General features: G+C 45.8%; 1 protein-coding gene across 2 annotated transcripts in view; it reads right to left on the reverse strand.

Moving 5' to 3' along the window:
• Positions 1-19,593, reverse strand: part of agbl1 (AGBL carboxypeptidase 1) — a 141,089-nt gene that overhangs the window by 20,679 nt on the left and 100,817 nt on the right. For both annotated transcript variants that reach the window (XM_023815338.2, XM_072698693.1), the window contains one exon: positions 14,802-14,965. In XM_023815338.2, the coding sequence (XP_023671106.2) occupies positions 14,802-14,965 (164 nt within the window). The remainder of the gene's footprint in view (positions 1-14,801; positions 14,966-19,593) is intronic.

The raw sequence follows: 19,593 nt of genomic DNA on the forward strand, positions 1-19,593 counted from the left end.
TACTCAGGAGGGAAACCCACCGACACACCGAGATTCAGTTAGAAGGGACACCCACTGACACACCGAGATTCAGTTAGAAGGGAAACCCACTGACACACCGAGATTCACTTAGAAGGGACACCCACTGACACACCGAGATTTAGTTAGAAGGGAAACCCACTGACACACCGAGATTCACTTAGAAGGGAAATCCACTGACACACAGAGATTCAGTTAGAAGGGACAGCCACTGATATACCGAGATTCAGTTAGAAGGGACACCCACTGATATACCGAGATTCAGTTAGAAGGGACACTCACTGACACACCGAAATTCAGTTAGAAGAGACACCCACTGACACACCGAGATTCAGTTAGAAGGGACACCCACTGACACACCGAGATTCAGTTAGAAGGGACACACACTGACACACCGAGATTCAGTTAGAAGGGACACCCACTGACACACCGAGATTCACTTAGAAGGGAAACCCACTGACACACAGATTCAGTTAGAAGGGACACCCACTGATATACCGAGATTCAGTTAGAAGGGACACCCACTGACACACCGAGATTCACTTAGAAGGGAAATCCACTGACACACAGAGATTCAGTTAGAAGGGACAGCCACTGATATACCGAGATTCAGTTAGAAGGGACACCCACTGATATACCGAGATTCAGTTAGAAGGGACACCCACTGATATACCGAGATTCAGTTAGAAGGGACACCCACTGACACACTGAAATTCAGTTAGAAGAGACACCCACTGACACACCGAGATTCAGTTAGAAGGGACACCCACTGACACACCGAGATTCAGTTAGAAGGGACACACACTGACACACCGAGATTCAGTTAGAAGGGACACCCACTGACACACCGAGATTCACTTAGAAGGGAAACCCACTGACACACAGATTCAGTTAGAAGGGACACCCACTGATATACCGAGATTCAGTTAGAAGGGACACCCACTGACACACCGAGATTCACTTAGAAGGGACACACACTGACACACCGAGATTCACTTAGAAGGGAAACCCACTGACACACCGAGATTCACTTAGACACAGAGATTCAGTTAGAAGGGACACCCACTGATATACCGAGATTCAGTTAGAAGGGCCACCCACTGATATACCGAGATTCACTTAGAAGGGACACCCACTGACACACCGAGATTCAGTTAGAAGGGACACCCACTGAGGCACCTAAATTCAGTTGACAAGCACAAAAGAGGCCTGGTAATCAGTACTGTTGCATGTCAATTTTCAAAGGAATATTAAGCAACTGCAAAAGGCAAAAGACGGACACTTAACAGGATAGTCGCTGAACAACACAGCATAGCCTCAAAAATGACTACAGAACTGGATCAGCACATATGTCAACAAGTAACTACGTGTCGTGAGGTTCATAGAGTTGGAAATGTTAGCAGGGCTGTCGTTTATAAATTCCAGTGCACTAGAACGCCTAACCTGGTGCAAGGAGATGATCCCCAGGAGCTCTGAGCAATGGTCAAAAGTAATATTATCTGAGAGTCGTCTTGTTCCTGCAGCTTGATGGGTTTACATTTGGAGGAAGCTGGGATTCGTCCGGTTAGATGATTCCTCCGTATGGATGTGCAACAGCCTCAGATCATCAGGCTATTTCACAGGACCGTATGTTGCAAACATTGTTCCCTTTCGGGGTTTCTCTGTTCCAAGATGGTGACAGCCCCATACACAGTGCTAAACATTCATAGGTGATTCCATGACCACCAGTAATACAATATCTCATTACCTGTATGTTTATACCTGTGACCAGGGGCGGATTAACGCACAGGCTAGATATGGCTTAAGCCTAGGGGCCCCACGTGTGCCAGCCTGCAAGGGGGCCCCCATTGGCGCGGAGGGGGGTGGGGTTGGGGGGCCCACAGACTACTGTAGCCTAGGGGCCTCTGTACACCTTAATCCGCCCCTGCCTGTGACCCTCACCAGGAAAAGATATGACAGATTTGCAGTTTTAGTATATGCATGTGTAGCTTTAAGAGATGCACTGACAAATTAATACAGAATACAAATTAATTTGCACAAGCTGCAGTGTATTTGAAGTCCTCTCTCAGGATGACATTAAAGACGGCACAGCTCTGGTTTCCGCGTCAAGGTGTGCAGGTGTCTCAACTGTCACACCGAATCTGCACGTGATTATGAAACATGAGCACAGGTTCCTCTGTTGTTTTGCCAGAACACTACCAGAAAGCAGGTTTAACTCTCCAAAGACACATTCTGGCTAAGCAAGTATGTCAATTATAGATCACTGATTTAAATATTTAGAGGGAAGGTGTATTTACTGTGTGTGCCACTGAATGCATGCCTTTTGAAAAGGCATCGGCTTAATTAAATATAATGTAATATATTCCGAGCCATGATGAATTATGTTCATGTTAAGCAATATAGGACATGGACATAACCTCATATAACTTGAATCTCATGATACGACGTACTTCCAGATGAAGTTCACCCAGCTAACTGAAAAATCCTGCTTTGTGGGGCAGACTGTATGAAGAGCCATTAGCGAGCAAATAAATATGTCGGGTGCTGTCGGTAATGGTCATGTGACCTTCCTGTGAGATTAGTATGGATCCCTCCATTAGACTTTGCTGGTTACAACACCTCCACGCCTCCCTGCATATATGCTGAGTATTTATTTAACACTCATTTCTGTAAACACTGACTAGCGACACAAAAAATAAATTAACAAACAAATAAACCTTCCATCTTCCCTATGGAAGATTTCAGCATATTTTGAGTTTAGGGCACTTACATGAAATGGGCATGTTTTTTTTCTGGCCCATCTGCTTCTCTTACTAACTGTTTTTCTCATTTTCGTCTAAAAGCTGACAAAAGGAAGAGTATTTTTCCAAAGATCTGCGAGCAACAGGAACCATGTACATTTGGAACATGTCCCGAACTTCAAGGCCGACCTCCTTTGTTATCTGAAATGCTCTTCAACGTGCAGGCAGATTCACTTTACCTTAAAATATGTCATCAAAATACATTTCTGAGAGGTGCACTCTGGGAGCGGCACTGGCTCCTCATCATGCTCGAGTCCAGCCCAGCTCTGACTGGGTGAAGCCCAAGTGGGTTTTCTTCCACAATGCAAAGATGTTCTCCAGATGAACCAGTGATTCCACATGCCCTGGTGTGTCCTTAGGTGTGTGATCCCTGCAACCCAAGTTGGATTAGTACTTATGGGAGTGGAGAGATGAATGTAGACGGGTGGTTAACAGCACAGCGCACGTCCGTAGCTGCAAAATCCATCCGTAAGCGCCGATACCATCTAAGCAATTTCCTTTCAGTGCAGAATGTACTTTCATCCTCTGTTGAGCTTTTTAACGATAATCTGAGGACAATGTCTATACAAGCAAGTAATTACTTGCAGACCAGCCAAACTTTATTTATGAGGAAAAGTTCAGGAGGTCAACTTATATAACAAATATTTATGGCACTGGAAAAATACTAATGGGGACTTTTCCACTGTTATTGAGTGTATTTCTATTGTTCAAGAGTTAAATGGAATCCAAGTCGATAAATAAAGCAATACACAGGAAGCTTGATATTTTTTTTCCAATATCAAAAACTATATTGAGTACTACTAGACATGGGAGGAAATGGAATATCAATTTCAAATATTATTAATAATGTTGATTAGGCTGAATAAACAAGAGATAAGCAATGAGGACAAAATGCAAGACCAGAGCCTTGTTTGCACTTCTCATCAGTATGTAATTGCAGGACAGTGTCTCCTTGCATGTAAGTGTACTTTTGGATCGGCTCTGGTGAACTCCACCATAAGGAGCGACTGCAGGCAATATGTGTGCAAAGCCGCACAGTCCGACCGACCTCCCCCCCCCCCCCCCCACGAGTCAGTACAAACGTAATATTTACAGTTCACATTGCATTAGACGGCCTGTCTGGAGGGATCCGTCAGCCGTGACCTAATCATCAGAGTGAAAGGCAGGGAAGAGGCCCTATTTTTATAAACTGTTTGCTGCAGGATGTGTGCGCTGAGTGACACTGCAGCTTTCAGTGAACGTGGGACGCCTTCATTAACGTCGCAAGGACAGGTCCGTGAAAAAAGCAAGTCTTCATCATCACACTCGTGTTGCGGGTCAGACACCCCCTTGCCACATGTCAACTGGGAGGAGCAAACTCTCCTTCCTGCATACCCGTACATTTGTTTTGTTTCTCAGAGACCATTGCAACTGAGCTTCTAAAAGGAAATACATAGAATAAGCCAGAAATGTACTCGCTTCACCTGAAATACACCTATCTTCCAAACATGTGTCTATTAGACGGGGTTTGGGAGCCTGGATCCTATCCCAGGAAACACAGAACACAGGAACATTCCAGATGGGATGCAGGCCCTTTTCAGGCCGCACACTCTGAGAGTCACATGCTGAGGGCGACTTAGAGACACCAAGGCAGCTAAATTCATGTATACATGAATTTGATTAGAATCGAACCCACAACCCTGGCCTTCATGACCTGCTCGTTCGATCCTCCTGTGTGCCACGCCCCCTCATCATCCACGTGTGCTCCCCCGATGGTGCCCAGCTGTTCCCTGTTAGTTTCGGCTTGTCTCATGTATATTAGTCCACGTCTTCCTTAGTTGGGTGTCCGTCATTGATGTTATGTGCGTCGCTGTCTGCCCCGTCTCCCCGAATAAACCCTCGTTTCCCCCAATCCTGCCTGCTTGCCTCGTCCATCGCCGCTTCCTGCCTGCTCGACCGCCGCGATCGTGACACTGGCAATGTGAAGCTGAATGTGCACCGAGTGTGACTGTGCTGTCTGTAAGTGTGCTGTTCAAGCATCCATATTCAGCCAAGTTAAACTATGTGATATCCATCCACTCAACCGTCTTTCAGCTGTTGTTTCCTGGAAATTCACGTTTTGCTTGTGAGACTGGCGTTTTTTTTTTGTCTTTGCTGTTACAGTATCTCACGGATTGTGATGCGTTTAAACCAAAAAAAACCACCTGCTGCGAAGGCTTATCTGAATACACATAAAAATATATGCCATCCTCTTTAGCCTCCCAACATTCATTTTCATGTTATAAACGAATAGTATGGAGGCTGCGTCTCATTCAGCAGACGTAAGGCAGAGTCTGCTGACATGTGACACACTGTGGTGATGTATTTTGATGTACAACACAAAGTGCACAAGTGTGTGTAAACAGCCCAAGTGCACAGGGATTCCTTGAAAACAATGGGACACACCTGAGGAGGAAAACAATAGACAAGCTAATACTGTGCTGTCCTTTGAGTTAGCTGTGATTACGGTTGTGCTTCAAACATTGTAAACATTCGTTATACAACTTTGCGCACAATGAAAATTCATTGGAAGCATGTTTGGCTCTGATAAGCAGACTTCGTCTCATTCGTTGTTGACATTAGTCATCACTGATGTGGCGAATTGTGGTTTATATACTTAGCTTGGGGGATCGGGGAGGACACTTTGAGCTGCTTCAGGTTTTACAAACTACAAAGTGTTCAGAGTAGTGGAACCTTCAGTATGATCGTATCAAGAAATCAAAACTTTGAGAAATCAAAATCAAATTAATTATAATAATAAAAGCAAAAGATATAAGCAAAAGGAGTCATTTTGTTGGCTCACAGTTTTCACTAAAATGCACAAGTTTTACATCACCAGCTCACTTTTCACTGCATTTATATTGATGTGCATGAAGCCCCTCACAGGCATGCAGTGCAGGGCAAAGACTGCGATGGCAATGCCTTTACCGACCCGACCCTCCTACAGTGGAAAACTGAAGCAAGCTGGAACCGCACCGTAAATAGTCTCTCTTCACGGTATGGCTCAGGTATTGGCCGGTTCCCGTATGACAGTGGAAAACCACCATTAGGTTTTACATCCAGCAAAGGTAACTTTGGCCACTGTAAACCAACTCCTTATGTCACACAAACTGACAACCTGCACAAAAATTCAGATTCTTGTTTGTTCACTGTCTATGTTATTCCTTTACTTATTTGACTCATTACCACAGACATTTATGACTTTACATTTCTTAAACGAACAAATAAATTTCCATGTCAAATTATTAATGAAAAAATAAGTATATAAGCATCTAAGCTAAAAGTATAAGTCTATAAGCTAAAAAATGGGAGAATGCATTCAAGCAATATTTGGAAAGATTTCTATCCATTGTTTGAGGCACAAGTACTTTCATTTGATGCTTGAAGAACAAAGGGAAATATTGCACAACATTGATGCTGACTAAACAGACAATGTTGCCTAAGTAACCAGAAAGGAGGATGAAATTAAAAAAGGGTTAATTAAGACCATGTTTTTAGTAAACACATTCATAATAAATAATAATGTATTCATAAAGCATCATGAACATGACTATAAATATTAATAAAAAGGCATAACACATTATAGCCATGTGTATTATGCATTATGAATGCTTTATGAAGCTCCCACCTATAATGCATTATAGATGCATTTACAATGCATTATAATGTTCAGATATAAACATTATGGATGTTTTATAACTGCATTATAAAGGTATCTATAGTGCATTATAGATGACAGCTTCGCAAAGCAGTCATAATGCATAATTAACAAGGTTATATATTTATAGCAATGTTTATAATGCATTATGACTGCATTAAAATGCATTATGAATGTGTTTAGAAAGTAGTATAAACATGGCCTAGTGCTACCTTAAAGACACATGAAATAATCAAAAGCTGAAAATATAACAACACCGATTGTTCGATTCCAAAAAGAAAGGCAGGAGTCAGTTACAGAGGAGGCCCGAGAGCTGAGGGAGCTGCCTATGGAGGTGACTGTCCCCCGGTGGCTCCTCTGTGACTAAGCGGCTTACTGCCAGGCATGCCCCATGGAACGCTATGCAGATATAAGTCCCACAAACAATTTAATTAGCAGATTAAGAGCAACGAGCCGTATGGGGAGAGCCGGTACAGCCAGGCAGACAAACGCAGCATTCTGACAGCAGGAGACAGCAGTCTAATCAGGCCCTGTGGGACAGGCAGGCTGAGAGGTATGGGATATGCCAGCCTCATTTGCCCTGCGTGTCCTCATTGCAGAAAACAAGACATGAATAACGTTTTAAAAATATATACAGGGCCAGTCAAAAGTCTGAGTACTGCTGGAAACTAGGGTTGATGTTTCACATGAAATATTTTCCATATAAATGCTTGGTAATGAAAAGAACACATTGCAATATGCAAACCCAGAAGATAAAGGGTACCAAAGCAGTGTAAAAATTAAAAATTCTCTCTAAAGCTTCAGCCCCTTAAAATATCCACATTTCTCATAATAACACAGGGCGTTCTATTTGGCAGGAGGACCTGACACCTTGGCAGCTCACCGTGGCAGTTCCCCGAGACGTCAGGTGTTGGCCGCTTTGCTGCGGCTCTCCAACCCAAGTCCTCCTTTACAGGTTCTACGGGATTGCGGGCTGGGGACTGGGCTGGCCTGGTCATTAGTCTGAGTTGTCCTTCACTTTCCTTCTGCAGATAGTTCTCAGAATTCTGAGGCGTGTTTCGGTTTGTTACCTTGCTGAAGAATACATTATTTCCCAACCTGCTGTAATACGGACTGAAAGGCATGCATCTGAGGTGGCTTGAGTTTTGTAAAGGTCACCATCACAGCAACCCTAGACCATGACACTGTCTCTTCAGTGGGGACCACACATCCAGAACTCATACACTGACCCTTTCTGCATCTTATAAATACATTTCAGCTACACCCAGTAGCCCATGAGAATGACTTACACTCCTGTTAAAATACACCAACAAAGACAGTTTCAAAATTTTTGCTCTGGGTATCACATCTGTGCTTGGGGTTTGAACCCCACTCCTGCTGGTAGTGGAGCTGGCATGTTTGCCTTGTGTTACCTCCATGTAGCTCAGTTCATTGCCCTGTGCTGGACTGGCGTCCCGCCCAGTGTGTTCCCTGCCTGCATAGAGAAATGACCATCACAAAAATCACTTTAGGTCAGATGAACTGTGTTTTAATATTGCTGGTGTGGAAGATCCTTGTATGAATTTATGTAAATGCAGTCAGGTTCCAGAACACACTGGAAATAATGTAAAACATGGAAACCATGACATTCCTGTTACCTTCTATTAGCATTTTTAAACCTGTCTAATGCAGTCTGATCTACCACCATAAAGGAAGCCACATTAAAACAGTGGCCTCAAATTAAGGAATCTTCAGACAAAACCTTCCATCTCCTCAACACATATCCAGTATAGGGTCAGGCATGGTGGGGACTAGAGTCGAGCCTAAACAACAAGGGCACAAGGCAAGGGGCACTTTTGGTGGAACACCAGTCCATCACAGGGCACTCACTCATTCACACATTCACTGATGCACTCATTGATCCACTCACTCACTCACTGATGCAATCACTCACTCACTCACATACTCACACACTCACTCATGCACTGAAGTACTCACACACTCATTGATACACTCACTCACTCACTGATGCAATCACTCACTCACTCACATACTCACACACTCACTCATGCACTCAAGTACTCACACACTCATTGATACACTCACTCACTCACTCAGAAAAAGGACTCAGATTCATGAAAACTCCACATGCAGGCAGTAGGCACTGGAAGTGTTAAGTGTGAGTGTGTCAGTGTATCGTGGGGGGGGGGGGGTAGCATTATTTCAATATCTTTCTTGTTCTCTCTACCCGGGGTTACTGTAGCTGGAAATGTGTCTCTTTTTTCCTAATCAGAACAATAGTCGCCAGATCCAGTCCCAGCATTAAAGCTATAGTTCACTCAGGGATTTGATTTGGATTGGACTCAGAAATTTTAAATAAACAAATGTTGCTGTACCATTTTACTGACAAGAATATGGGAATAGCACTGGGATGTAATTAATCACCAATAGGACATTCAGAGATCTGAATACATAAACCAATAATCCGATAATACAATATTTGTTTGTGTGCTATTCAAAACAATCCATAGCATATATTCACTTATGTTCAAAACACAACATTCTGGACGCAGAGGCATGCAAATAATATATTCACTAAGTCATTATCAAGATCTGTGCTGTGGTGGATGTGACCTGTCTTTCCCAAAGAGATCAATCAGACTACCTTTGGCTTGATGTCTAGCAGAAGCAGAGCCTGTGCTACAGATCCAAATGAATATCTGAGACCAGAGCTGGGAGGACTTCTCCGTAACAAAGGCCAAAGATGAATTTTTGAGCAGCGCCGGTCGGCCCATTTGGTGCGAACCCTGAATGGTGCAGCTTGCCTTAGGATCCACATGGGCGTAGATGGGCACTGGGTCTCCAGCTTCAGGTCCAGAGTATTCTGAGCTCAGCTGGACTTCCCAGACCAGCAGCCTGATGATGCAGACCCCTCGTTCTGTAGCAGGCAAACGTAATTTATGTCTGTCCGCCTCCAGGTCAGGTATTTCATTAAAGCCAAGCATCTATCCAGACAGGCGTAGCAGGTGTTGCTGGCCGATGTCAGTAGTGGTCTCACCTCATGTTGCCCACTTGTATTTTATTGGATTGTTTTATTGTTGTGATCCGTGTTTTAGTTTTATCATCACCCCCCGACTAGAGCAGCGCGTCACAAATGAACAGCCCAGTCTCTACTGCACGTCCACAACCTCGAAGTTTCCAAGTGGGTCGAGTGTGACGAAGCCCCGAGTCAACAGCAAAGGGACAACATATTCTCTTTAACTAAGCATACAGTATAATGATCTGAATCTCAGGCAAAACCCTAAAGTCCAGGAGAATGTCACTTCACAGCCGCGAAGATCTCTGAGTGAAAGGAAATCCGGCGTCCTGAGGGAGCGCAGAGCTCTTCAGCATGGACTCAGCGAGCGTTCGTCCCAGCACCCTCAGCTCACCCCCCCCCCCGGCGCTGGAAAAAAACACGCAAATCTCCTGGATTAATGCCTTTAGTCAGCATTGCTGGTGGATCTGATTAAAAACCAAAGTTTGTAGAGCATGTCCCATGAGTTATACCTCCTGTACTAAAATAAAACAACACTCATAAAAGCCAAGCTGTAGGAAAATAGCTTGTTCAAGGAACTATTTATTCAGTTGCTGAAAGGTTAGAGATCTTCAGGAACATTAATGTGTTTGTCACAAGGAAATATCCCACTCGAGGTGAAAATTCAAAGGGGCAGAAAGGGAGCCAGAGGCGGCTCCGTCGCTCACTGTGCAGCACCTACTTAGAATAGCTGAGAACAATTTCTTCACCTGGCAGCCACCTTTGTGCCGGCCATTAGAAGCTGGGGTCCTCCCTGCAGGGGGGGGGCTGTAATCCTCACTGACCTCATGTAGCTTAATCTAGACCTTTTCCAAGTGCTGCAGTGGTGATGGAACAGTGCGAACACCTTGACCTTTTTCACCTGGAGGGCTCCGCCTCTGTCAATTCCCTCGGCACTCTCACTGACATGTATGGATTCGTGTATCTCCACAGTGCAGGTGACACATGACCTTCTCCCACTTCTCAGCGTATCTGGGACAAATCTCCACCTGTATGGGCATTCATCACCTGAAGCCGGAACCTTCTGGGGCGGCAGCACTCATCTCGGATGCCGGACTTGGCTCTTCCCGTTACACTCCGCTGGCTCTGCCGTCCCCGTGCTCTGTCCTGTCTCTTCAAGGCTGAGTTTCCGAAGCTCCCCATCTGTCCCCCCCCCCCACGTACAGACATGTCATCCTAGCCTGCCGCCCCATTGGCCTCCACCCTCCTGGTTCAGCCTCATAGAAGCTGCTCCCCAGAACTCCCTGAAGACGCTGCAGTAGCAGCCCACCAAAGGCCTCGCGGACCACTGACACCTTCATGAACATACATACATGTCACATGGCAACACTGGTATTTTACCAGTGCATGTCTGCATCATACCATGTTATATATTAAGTGTTTGCAGGAAATGGTACTGATGGCGTCACATGTTAGAACTGATAAACCAACTTCCACTGAAGACCACATTCTCTTTATCCCGGATATCCTTCACTAATGAATAATGTTACAAATGAGAATTCCTCAGATACGGTTTTACTAATGAAAGCCATATATGTTTTCAATGATGTACACGGCCCACCGGGCTCTGAAGAGAAAATAACGTCATAAATTAAAGGTACTTTATACTTACCTAGGGGGAAACATCTCCTATTATGCTCTCTGAGAGAGATGCAGGTAAGAGCTGAGGGTCAGCCAGTGTCCAGCCCCCCTGGCTGGGGGGGTTAAGATTCTGGTTCAAGGCTTCAGCATGATATGAGAACCCTGCTGACCACAGGATTTGAATTCACGACCCGCTGGACGCGATCCAGGCCCTGGAGCCGAAAATCTCCCTCACAAATAGTAACATATTGCATTTGTAGTTTCTGCATTTCCTGGCTGAAGCAATACATTAGCAGAACTGAGGAGAGCGGTATCAGCTGAGCAGACCTTGAGCTCAGAACCATCTCACCCCTCCGTGTCAGAGGAAAGCTTCTCTGGCGTTCCGCCTCCCCAACGACCTCACTAAACTCCTCCCCCTGAACCCCTGCCCCAATGAAATGGCAGCATCTTTTCATCACTGTGCACCATTGCCGCCTTTCCCCTCATGCTGTAATCACAGGAAGCTTCCTACCGTGCGTGATACTGCCTGCGCAGCCTAATGAGAGCATGGGGAGGATGGCACAGGGGGGGGGCCGTGAGAGGGGGACAGCCCGACGCGGCAGATGCATTGAGAGTCTTTACGATGCGAGCAGTTCACTGAGTACGAGGCGAGGCAATTCGTCTGATGACAGTAGCGGTGTTCACTGCCAGGGGAATAGATCCCACTGTCAGGGTAATGAAAGCAGGAGACATTGAGACATAGAAACTTCAGCTTCTGCCACCGAGATGAACAATCGGCTGGGGCTGAGAAAAATAGGAATGGAAGGCTTTCGAGAAGTGTTGTGGAGCGTGCCATCGGTACAGCAAGCTGCTCCGGCCCGGAAGATGCGCAGCCCTGTCAAAAGGTTCAGACGCAAATGTAGCTTTTTCACGTTTTAACCTTTCTGCTCGTGCTGAAAGCAGACTGCGTCAACATGACAGAAGGTGATTTAGCATGCTGCAGACCGGCACGCTGTGTGAAGCGGAGGGGGCCAGCGGCTGGGGAATGGGAAGGTACAGAAATATATATTAACAATAAAGGAGAGAACACAGAATGTCACTGCGTACCCAGTGAGTCAAAGTCGCGGCACAGGTACAATGCGGAGAGCGTGACGCAGGCGCACGGAGTCTACCTGTGCCAAACAGCCCTCACACACCATGCCGCGCTGCAAGACATCTACAGCGCACATCTGAATCACAGCTGCAAATTCACAACACTCCCCCCAGCCCCATGGTGGCTGCGCTCAGTCATTTCCGGTTCTGGCTGCCCACAGAAAGAAGGGAAGCAGGAGAGCACATCCGCACGTGCTGGTGAACGGCTTCCAAAGCCGCTGTATTCACTCATTTCCATGGAAACCGAAGGTTGGTTATTCTATCCTTATAAACCAATATAGATGTGTTTTAGAGCAGAGTGCCTAACAAGATCTGAAAACGGATCGCAACATGACAGCATCCTACCAAAAAGCACATTGACAGACAGGCGTTCCTTTTCCTGATAAACTAGCATTTCCACATCGACACCAGAAGGGTGCAAAATATGGTGAGGAACCTCGTGCAAATGCCTTCTCACAAGTTTTTACTGTGTCCCAGTGAATCTCCCACAACACACTGCATGTCACTGTTGCCTGTGTCATTTCGTTTATTATAAATTAATTATTTAAATGACCGCCACACAAAGGCATGAATATATTAAACAGCGCTAAACTTATTTCTCAGGATTCGTCAATATTAATGGAATGTAATACTTTTACCTTTAACCACTTTTTTGCATACATTCTACATATATACTGCATCTCATTAAATTTGCATTATTATTTCCTTATAAAGACATTGTATCACTGCCCTCACAGAGAGGCACATTTTCAAAGATCCACATCGAGCCAGGTGTCCACCCAGCCTCGCCCCGTTGCTTCCCATTCTGCCTTCTCTGAATGCTAAAACACACCTGTAGCGCACAACCTGGTCAATTAGCAGAGAATAAAGGCACCTAGCTTCCATTAAGTCCTCATGAGTATTGATTTTCCCACCACACTGAATGTTCATTTCGTGGCCTGCTTTCAGAATATGACCCCCCACTTGCTATTCTGCTTTTCTGGCTCTTCTTCCAGTGTTTTGGGCTCCATACTTGTCGTTTGGCATTTGTCCTTATCGACGTCTGCCTGTCCCTGGACCATGGAGTCCAATCCTGATTTGGATCTGTTTGCCTTCATTTGTGTCTGCCTGTCTTGCAAAGCGTGATTCCAGAAATAAATGAACTGCTCCTGTATCCTCCCCCTGTCCAGCCATTACAGACAGAAACTGTTTCAGTGGCACTGAAATAAAAAATGTACTCATTCAGGACGTATGTATTGACTTCTAAGTGCAGGGTGCAAACTGAAAACGAATCAAAGCTTATTCAGCTTGTTTAAGATTTAAGATGTCCAGACTATAAATGACAAAAAGAGCTACTGAACAGCACAGCAGGTAACGTTAAATCATCAGAGGTGTCTGCAGGGACCTCTGCTCCATGAAGCAGCCCCACAATGTCAGGATCAGTCCCTTTCCTTCCCCTTTGTATGTTCCCTGTTTGGCCAGCAGGTGTCGCTGACCATCCCATGTCCTACTGTATCCCTGTTCCTCCGGCTACCGTGTGGCTTAACGGGATAAGCATTTGGCTGTCCGTCCAGACTCCCCTTTTGCTGTGGGTTCAAAGCTGGCCTGTTTTTGTTCCCTGTTTGTAGTAGGTTCAGTTTTCCTTGATTTAGTTTCCCTTGGTGCTTTTCGTAATTGGGCTCACCTGCTCTTTCTTGTCTCTAGTTTGTAAAAGTCCACACCTGCCCTTTGTTATGCATGTGTATATATGCAGCTGCTCTTGCCTTGTTTCCTCAGTTGGTCATTATGGTTGTTGCCGTGTTTGATGTGGTTTCCCAGTGTTTCCAGGTCCTGCTGATCGTTAGTCCTTTCTTGTGTTCACCCTGCCTTGGTTTTGACCCCATGTGGTCCTTCTGTTTTCTTGTTGCGTTTTTTCTTTATGTTTATTGATGATAAATTCACCCTCGTTGGAGCCGCATGTGGATCGTCCATCTGTTCATCATACCCTGCCAGAACACTAAAAGGTGTCCAGTGACCATGAATGGATACAGCAGAAGGTTAACTCTGGGGAAATCTGAACATGTCACGCCATTTCATCAGTGAATGGAACACGCTGCTTTACTTCCCTTATTTCAGACCTTTTCCTAAATTTCTCAATATCCTATCCCCTGGACCCATCAGAAATTTGACAGTAGGTCCGATGTGAAATCTGTTCCACATCTGAGAAGCAGTGCCACCCTTTCGGTGGGACACGTCTAGGGTCACCATCGAGGAGAGCTACAAGTTTAACGGATCTTCAGTCACCAATCCATGAACCGCTAGCAGGTTGTCATGGTCGCTCTGTGCTGATCAGCTGAATAACCAGGACAATTAGCCCTCCTTCCTTAGGTCAAGGTTGCTCCTGGTCACTAATAAAACACACCAGATTCAAAGCACCCACCATCCATGCTGTACAGGAGTCGTGCAGGAGGAACAGACAGCAAATCTGCCAAGGTCCTATTCTCAGGAAGTCTGCAAGAACTCTGGATTGGCCATGACCAGGTGTGTGTGCATTCTGAGGGCTTTGAACCCGCAGGCTTACTTGTGGATCTTGTGGTCCTGCAGGCTGTCACCCGGGTCAAGCAGGACAGGTGTGTGCTGGATGTGGATCCCACTGGGGGCCAGCGAGCGCTTCTTCAGGGAGAGAAGGCTCTGGCAGAAGTGAGCGCCCATCTCCTCCAACTCCTGGGTGCCCACCTGCAGGCCCTGCGGAGGGGGTGGGGGAGACATGGGATGGTGAGGAATCATCACATCATCACAGGAGTCTTCACAGGAATCATCAACACAGGAATCATCGTCACATCATCACACAACATCATCACGGGAATCATCAGCACAGGAATCATCGTCACAACATCACACATCATCACAGGAATCATCCATCACAGGAATTATCAACACATTATGGCCCATGAGCCAATCCTGATGCCATTGCCTCACACATTCAGTGACATCTAACAGAAGAATGGAGATGCCCCATTCAGTGAATTTCGCATCGACATGATGTTGTGCAATCCTGCAATGTATAACACTGCTTCCCCTTCTTAAAAAAGCTTCAACTTCAAAAAACCTGCAGAAGAAGAATCAGATGCCTTTACTTCCATTCTTTGCAATTCACAAAGAAAATCCACACCCTCAACAGTATACTGATATATGACCTACTTACTTTCTTCCTCATCTAAACACATACTTCACCTCCACATGCCATAAAATCTGGCCTGCGGATCATTTTGCAGAAACAGATAAATAAATAAGCAAGCAAATAATCCAGGGATTCTACACCCACCGCCGGTGACGCGCAACATTTTTAAATGTTAACAGCTGGCAGATTCACACCTCTCTGTTTTTTTTCCTTCCTCTTCCTGTTTTTTTCCCTCTTTCCTTCCACTCTCTCACCATCTTTAGCATCCTTCTGTTTTTGCAGCACACAGAATCCGTCTTCGCAGCTGGCTGCTCCATCATGTGATTGTCATGTATTCACCTCGGCTACCCTAATGGGACAGAGATCACCACTATTCCGGTTTTCCCATGAGCCACTCTGGCTGTAATATTGTGTCCGGCCTCAACTTCATCCCTATACGGCATGCCCCGCACGCACGCACACACACACACACACACACACACACACCTCTCTAGATAACAGGGAAGCGAACAAGTGCTTGGTATGAAAGGCAAGCCAGCACAGCCCACCCCCCGTCCCCCCAAAAGGTTGCCCCCCCCACCCCCCCCCCGTGCTGGAACAGTAATAAGATGTGGTGGTAGATTTATGGAGGTCTAGGTTTTGGTCTGCTCTAACTGGGGAGTGCACTGCGGTCCAGGGATGGCGCTTCAATAATTCAGGGAGGTTGGGGTGCTTTGTGGGGTGGGGGGGGGGGGTGTACATGTGCAGAATGCATATTGTCCTGCCTGTTTACTGCGAGAGACACTCGCTCCCTGTCATGTTTGTGCCATGGAAGCATGGCAGCCCAGTCTATAGCCCGGCCGGCCGGCGCCAGTCAGAGGCCGTCAGACATCAAGGCGCCTGACAGGTGGGAGGTCCTGCAGCCGGGTGCTCGGGGCTGCTGACACGCATGTTGGATCTGCCATGGTAAACACACAGCGAGGTGCAGCACACGTCCTATTTATAGCTTACAGAGCGTGTCTCTGCAAGCTCCATCAGCAATATAAAGGCCATCAGCAAGTCTTTAACACAGAGAAAAGGTCAAGAACACGGGAGGCAGATCTTGAGCTGTCTTTTCTTCCCCACATGGGGGAGAAAGCGCTCATCCACCATGAAGCACTCATCCTGGACGGGGTCACAGGGGAGCCGGGAGCCTGTTCCAGGCAGCACAGGGCACAGGGCACAGGGCTGGGGTGCAGCCCAGACTTCACCGCGGGTCTTTGGCCTGTCTGGAGTCTGGACTATCCTGAGACAAGCTGCATAGGCCACTTTGCATTTCTGCACGAAAGCTTTTTTAAAATTTAGCTCTGCTTTTAATTATAAAAAAATAGGCCTAAAGCAGGTATGGTAAATAAAGTGAATGATAGATCGACAGCATGAAAACAAAGCCTGCAGTACAGGCAGCTAATGAGCCAGAGTGGGTGATGGACTGAAACTCAACAACCTGTAAACCCAAATGAGATGATCCCTCTCACCCTCGACTGGCCCCGTTGTTAAGGGAATTACCAAAACAATAGGTAGTGCAATTCAGTTGTTACCAGTCATCAAGCACCACAGAAACATTAACAATACGTTCTAAACATGAATTGAACACAAACAACTAATGGCACAGTTGGCAATTTCAGAAACAAAGAGTTGTTTTTTTCCCATAACCTCAGGAGGAACTGAAAAGGTAATATTTACATTAATGATTTGTTTACCAAACAGGCTGCCCTTCCAACCTGAAGGCTGTTTATGATGACTGTAGTGCCCCCCCTCAGCCACAGCCCCTGTGACGGCCCCTATGTGTGACCCCTATGTGTGACTCCTGGTAATGGCCCTCATGTGTGGCCCCTATGTGTGACTCCTGGTAATGGCCCTCGTGTGTGGCCCCGTGTGTGGCCCCTATGTGTGACTCCTGGTAATGGCCCTCGTGTGTGGCCCCCGTGTGTGGCCCCTATGTGTGACTCCTGGTAATGGCCCTCGTGTGTGGCCCCCATGTGCGACCCCTATGTGTGGCCCCCGGCGACGGCCTTGAGTGTCTGTTTTCTTCACAGACCTGCCTGCTTTTCCTTTTCCTGACACTTCCTGTGCTCACCTTGAAAGGGGGGCTTCCAACATGCACCAAGCGGCAGCGCTGCCCCCCCCCCCCCCCCAGGCCAATACAGGGTTATCCTTCTGCCTCGGTGGACCTTTTTAAAGATCCACTCACAGCTGCCCCGGGACGCCCCCCTCCCCCCACCCCCATCATATTTACCTGCCAGACACCAGAGAAGAACTCAGGTGAGGCTCAGAGTGCCGAGAGGAATCATGGGAGCGGTGGCTCACCCAATCATACACCAGTCTATAAGCATGTCATAAACAATGTTTATTATTATTATTATTATTATTATTATTATTATTATTATTATTATTATTATTATTATGGTAACACTATATATGTCGTGTATAAGAATCCATAAACACGGTTATATGATCAAGTTGACATGTATTCAAGTTGACATGTATTTTAATTTATTTAAAGTGTTTTATTTTGGGGGAAGATTGAGAAAAACAATTTAGCTGCTGATGTATTTAAGGGTTTAAAACACAAAAAAAAAAAGCAATCTGCCCTGTGTGATTTTTAGCTGTGGGTTTATAAAAGCCTTAATAAACTGAAAAGAATGAATAAAATTTAATTGCAGTATGTGGTTAATCAATATATAAGAATTGGTTCAGTGATCACACAGCCCTGGGGCTTGAGGTTTTATTGGCAAACACTGTCTCAATCTTCCTCTCATTTTGTTTTCATGGCTGAGATGTCTCACTATATGTGAGTGTCCAGTTTGTCACTTCATGGTCATTATAGCCATCCCACAAGCCCTCTTCAGCTGAAAGAGCAGCCATCGGCAGGTGTACCTCCTGACCTTTAAACCCCACTTCATACTGCTGCACCTACATTGGGCCTCTACTGTATATTACACTGTACTTAATCCAAGAAATTCCACTACACTGAACTTACTGGCCTTTACACTACACTGCAGTCAGGCCAGGACTTTATACTACACTATACTCACACTAGACCTTAAAAATGCATTTAGACTGAGCCTTCGCACAACACTACACACTGCATTCATACCGGGCCTTTGCATTACATACAATGCAAGGTCCTTTACACTACACCTCACACGGAACTCACACCAGGGCTTTACACTAGGAAGCAAACTTTACTCAAATTAGACCTTCACACTACAAAGTAAACTGTACTCACACTAGACCCTTACACTACACACTGCCCTCACCTCTGGTCTTAACACTATACTGCACTCAAACTGGGCCTTCACACTACAAAGCAAACTGCACTCACACTGGGTGTTTACACAAAATTGCACCCAGACCAGGCCGTTAAATTACACTACACACTGCACTCCCACTGAGCCTTTACACTGCACTGTACATTACACTTACACTGAACCTTTAAACTAAAAAGCAATCTGTACTTACACTGCACCTTTACACTATACTGCACATTGCACTGAGACCAGGCCTTAACACTACACTGCACGCTATCCTTACACTTGGCCTTTACACTACAAAGCAAACTGCACTCAGACTGGGTCTTTACCCTATACAGTGCACTCACACCTAGCTGTTACACTACAAAGCTAACTGCATTCACACCAGGCCTTTATACTGCACCACACTTCACTCACTCTGGGCCTTTACTTTACATTGCACACTGCACTCACACCATGTTTTTACACTACACCACACATTTCACTGAGGCCATGTCTCTATGCTATACTGCACACAGTGTTCCGATAGTATCTTCACAAAGCACTGCACAACACATTAGGACCATGCTACATTGCACACTGTGCTCAGGCCGTATCATTAGAGTACTGCACATCAATCTGGGACTGAGTCTCTATGCTACACTGTACACTGTGCTTAGACAATATCTACACAGGTAGCACTGTACACTACACTGGGATCGTATCTTTGCACTACACTTCACACTGAGCTCAGACAGTATGCTAGGACATTGGTCCGACTGGTATGTACAGATATCTGGGCTATTAGTGCCACACTGAATGCCAGTGTGAAATGCATATATCACACCACTGTAATGTCTCCTCTGAGGCCATTTGTTCCAGCCTTTTGTGACATTTGTTAGTCGTTCTACGAATTCAGCCTCGAGATCTTTTCATTTGAA

This window comes from Paramormyrops kingsleyae, chromosome 13 (assembly GCF_048594095.1).
Source record: "Paramormyrops kingsleyae isolate MSU_618 chromosome 13, PKINGS_0.4, whole genome shotgun sequence".
Lineage (NCBI taxonomy): Eukaryota > Metazoa > Chordata > Actinopteri > Osteoglossiformes > Mormyridae > Paramormyrops > Paramormyrops kingsleyae.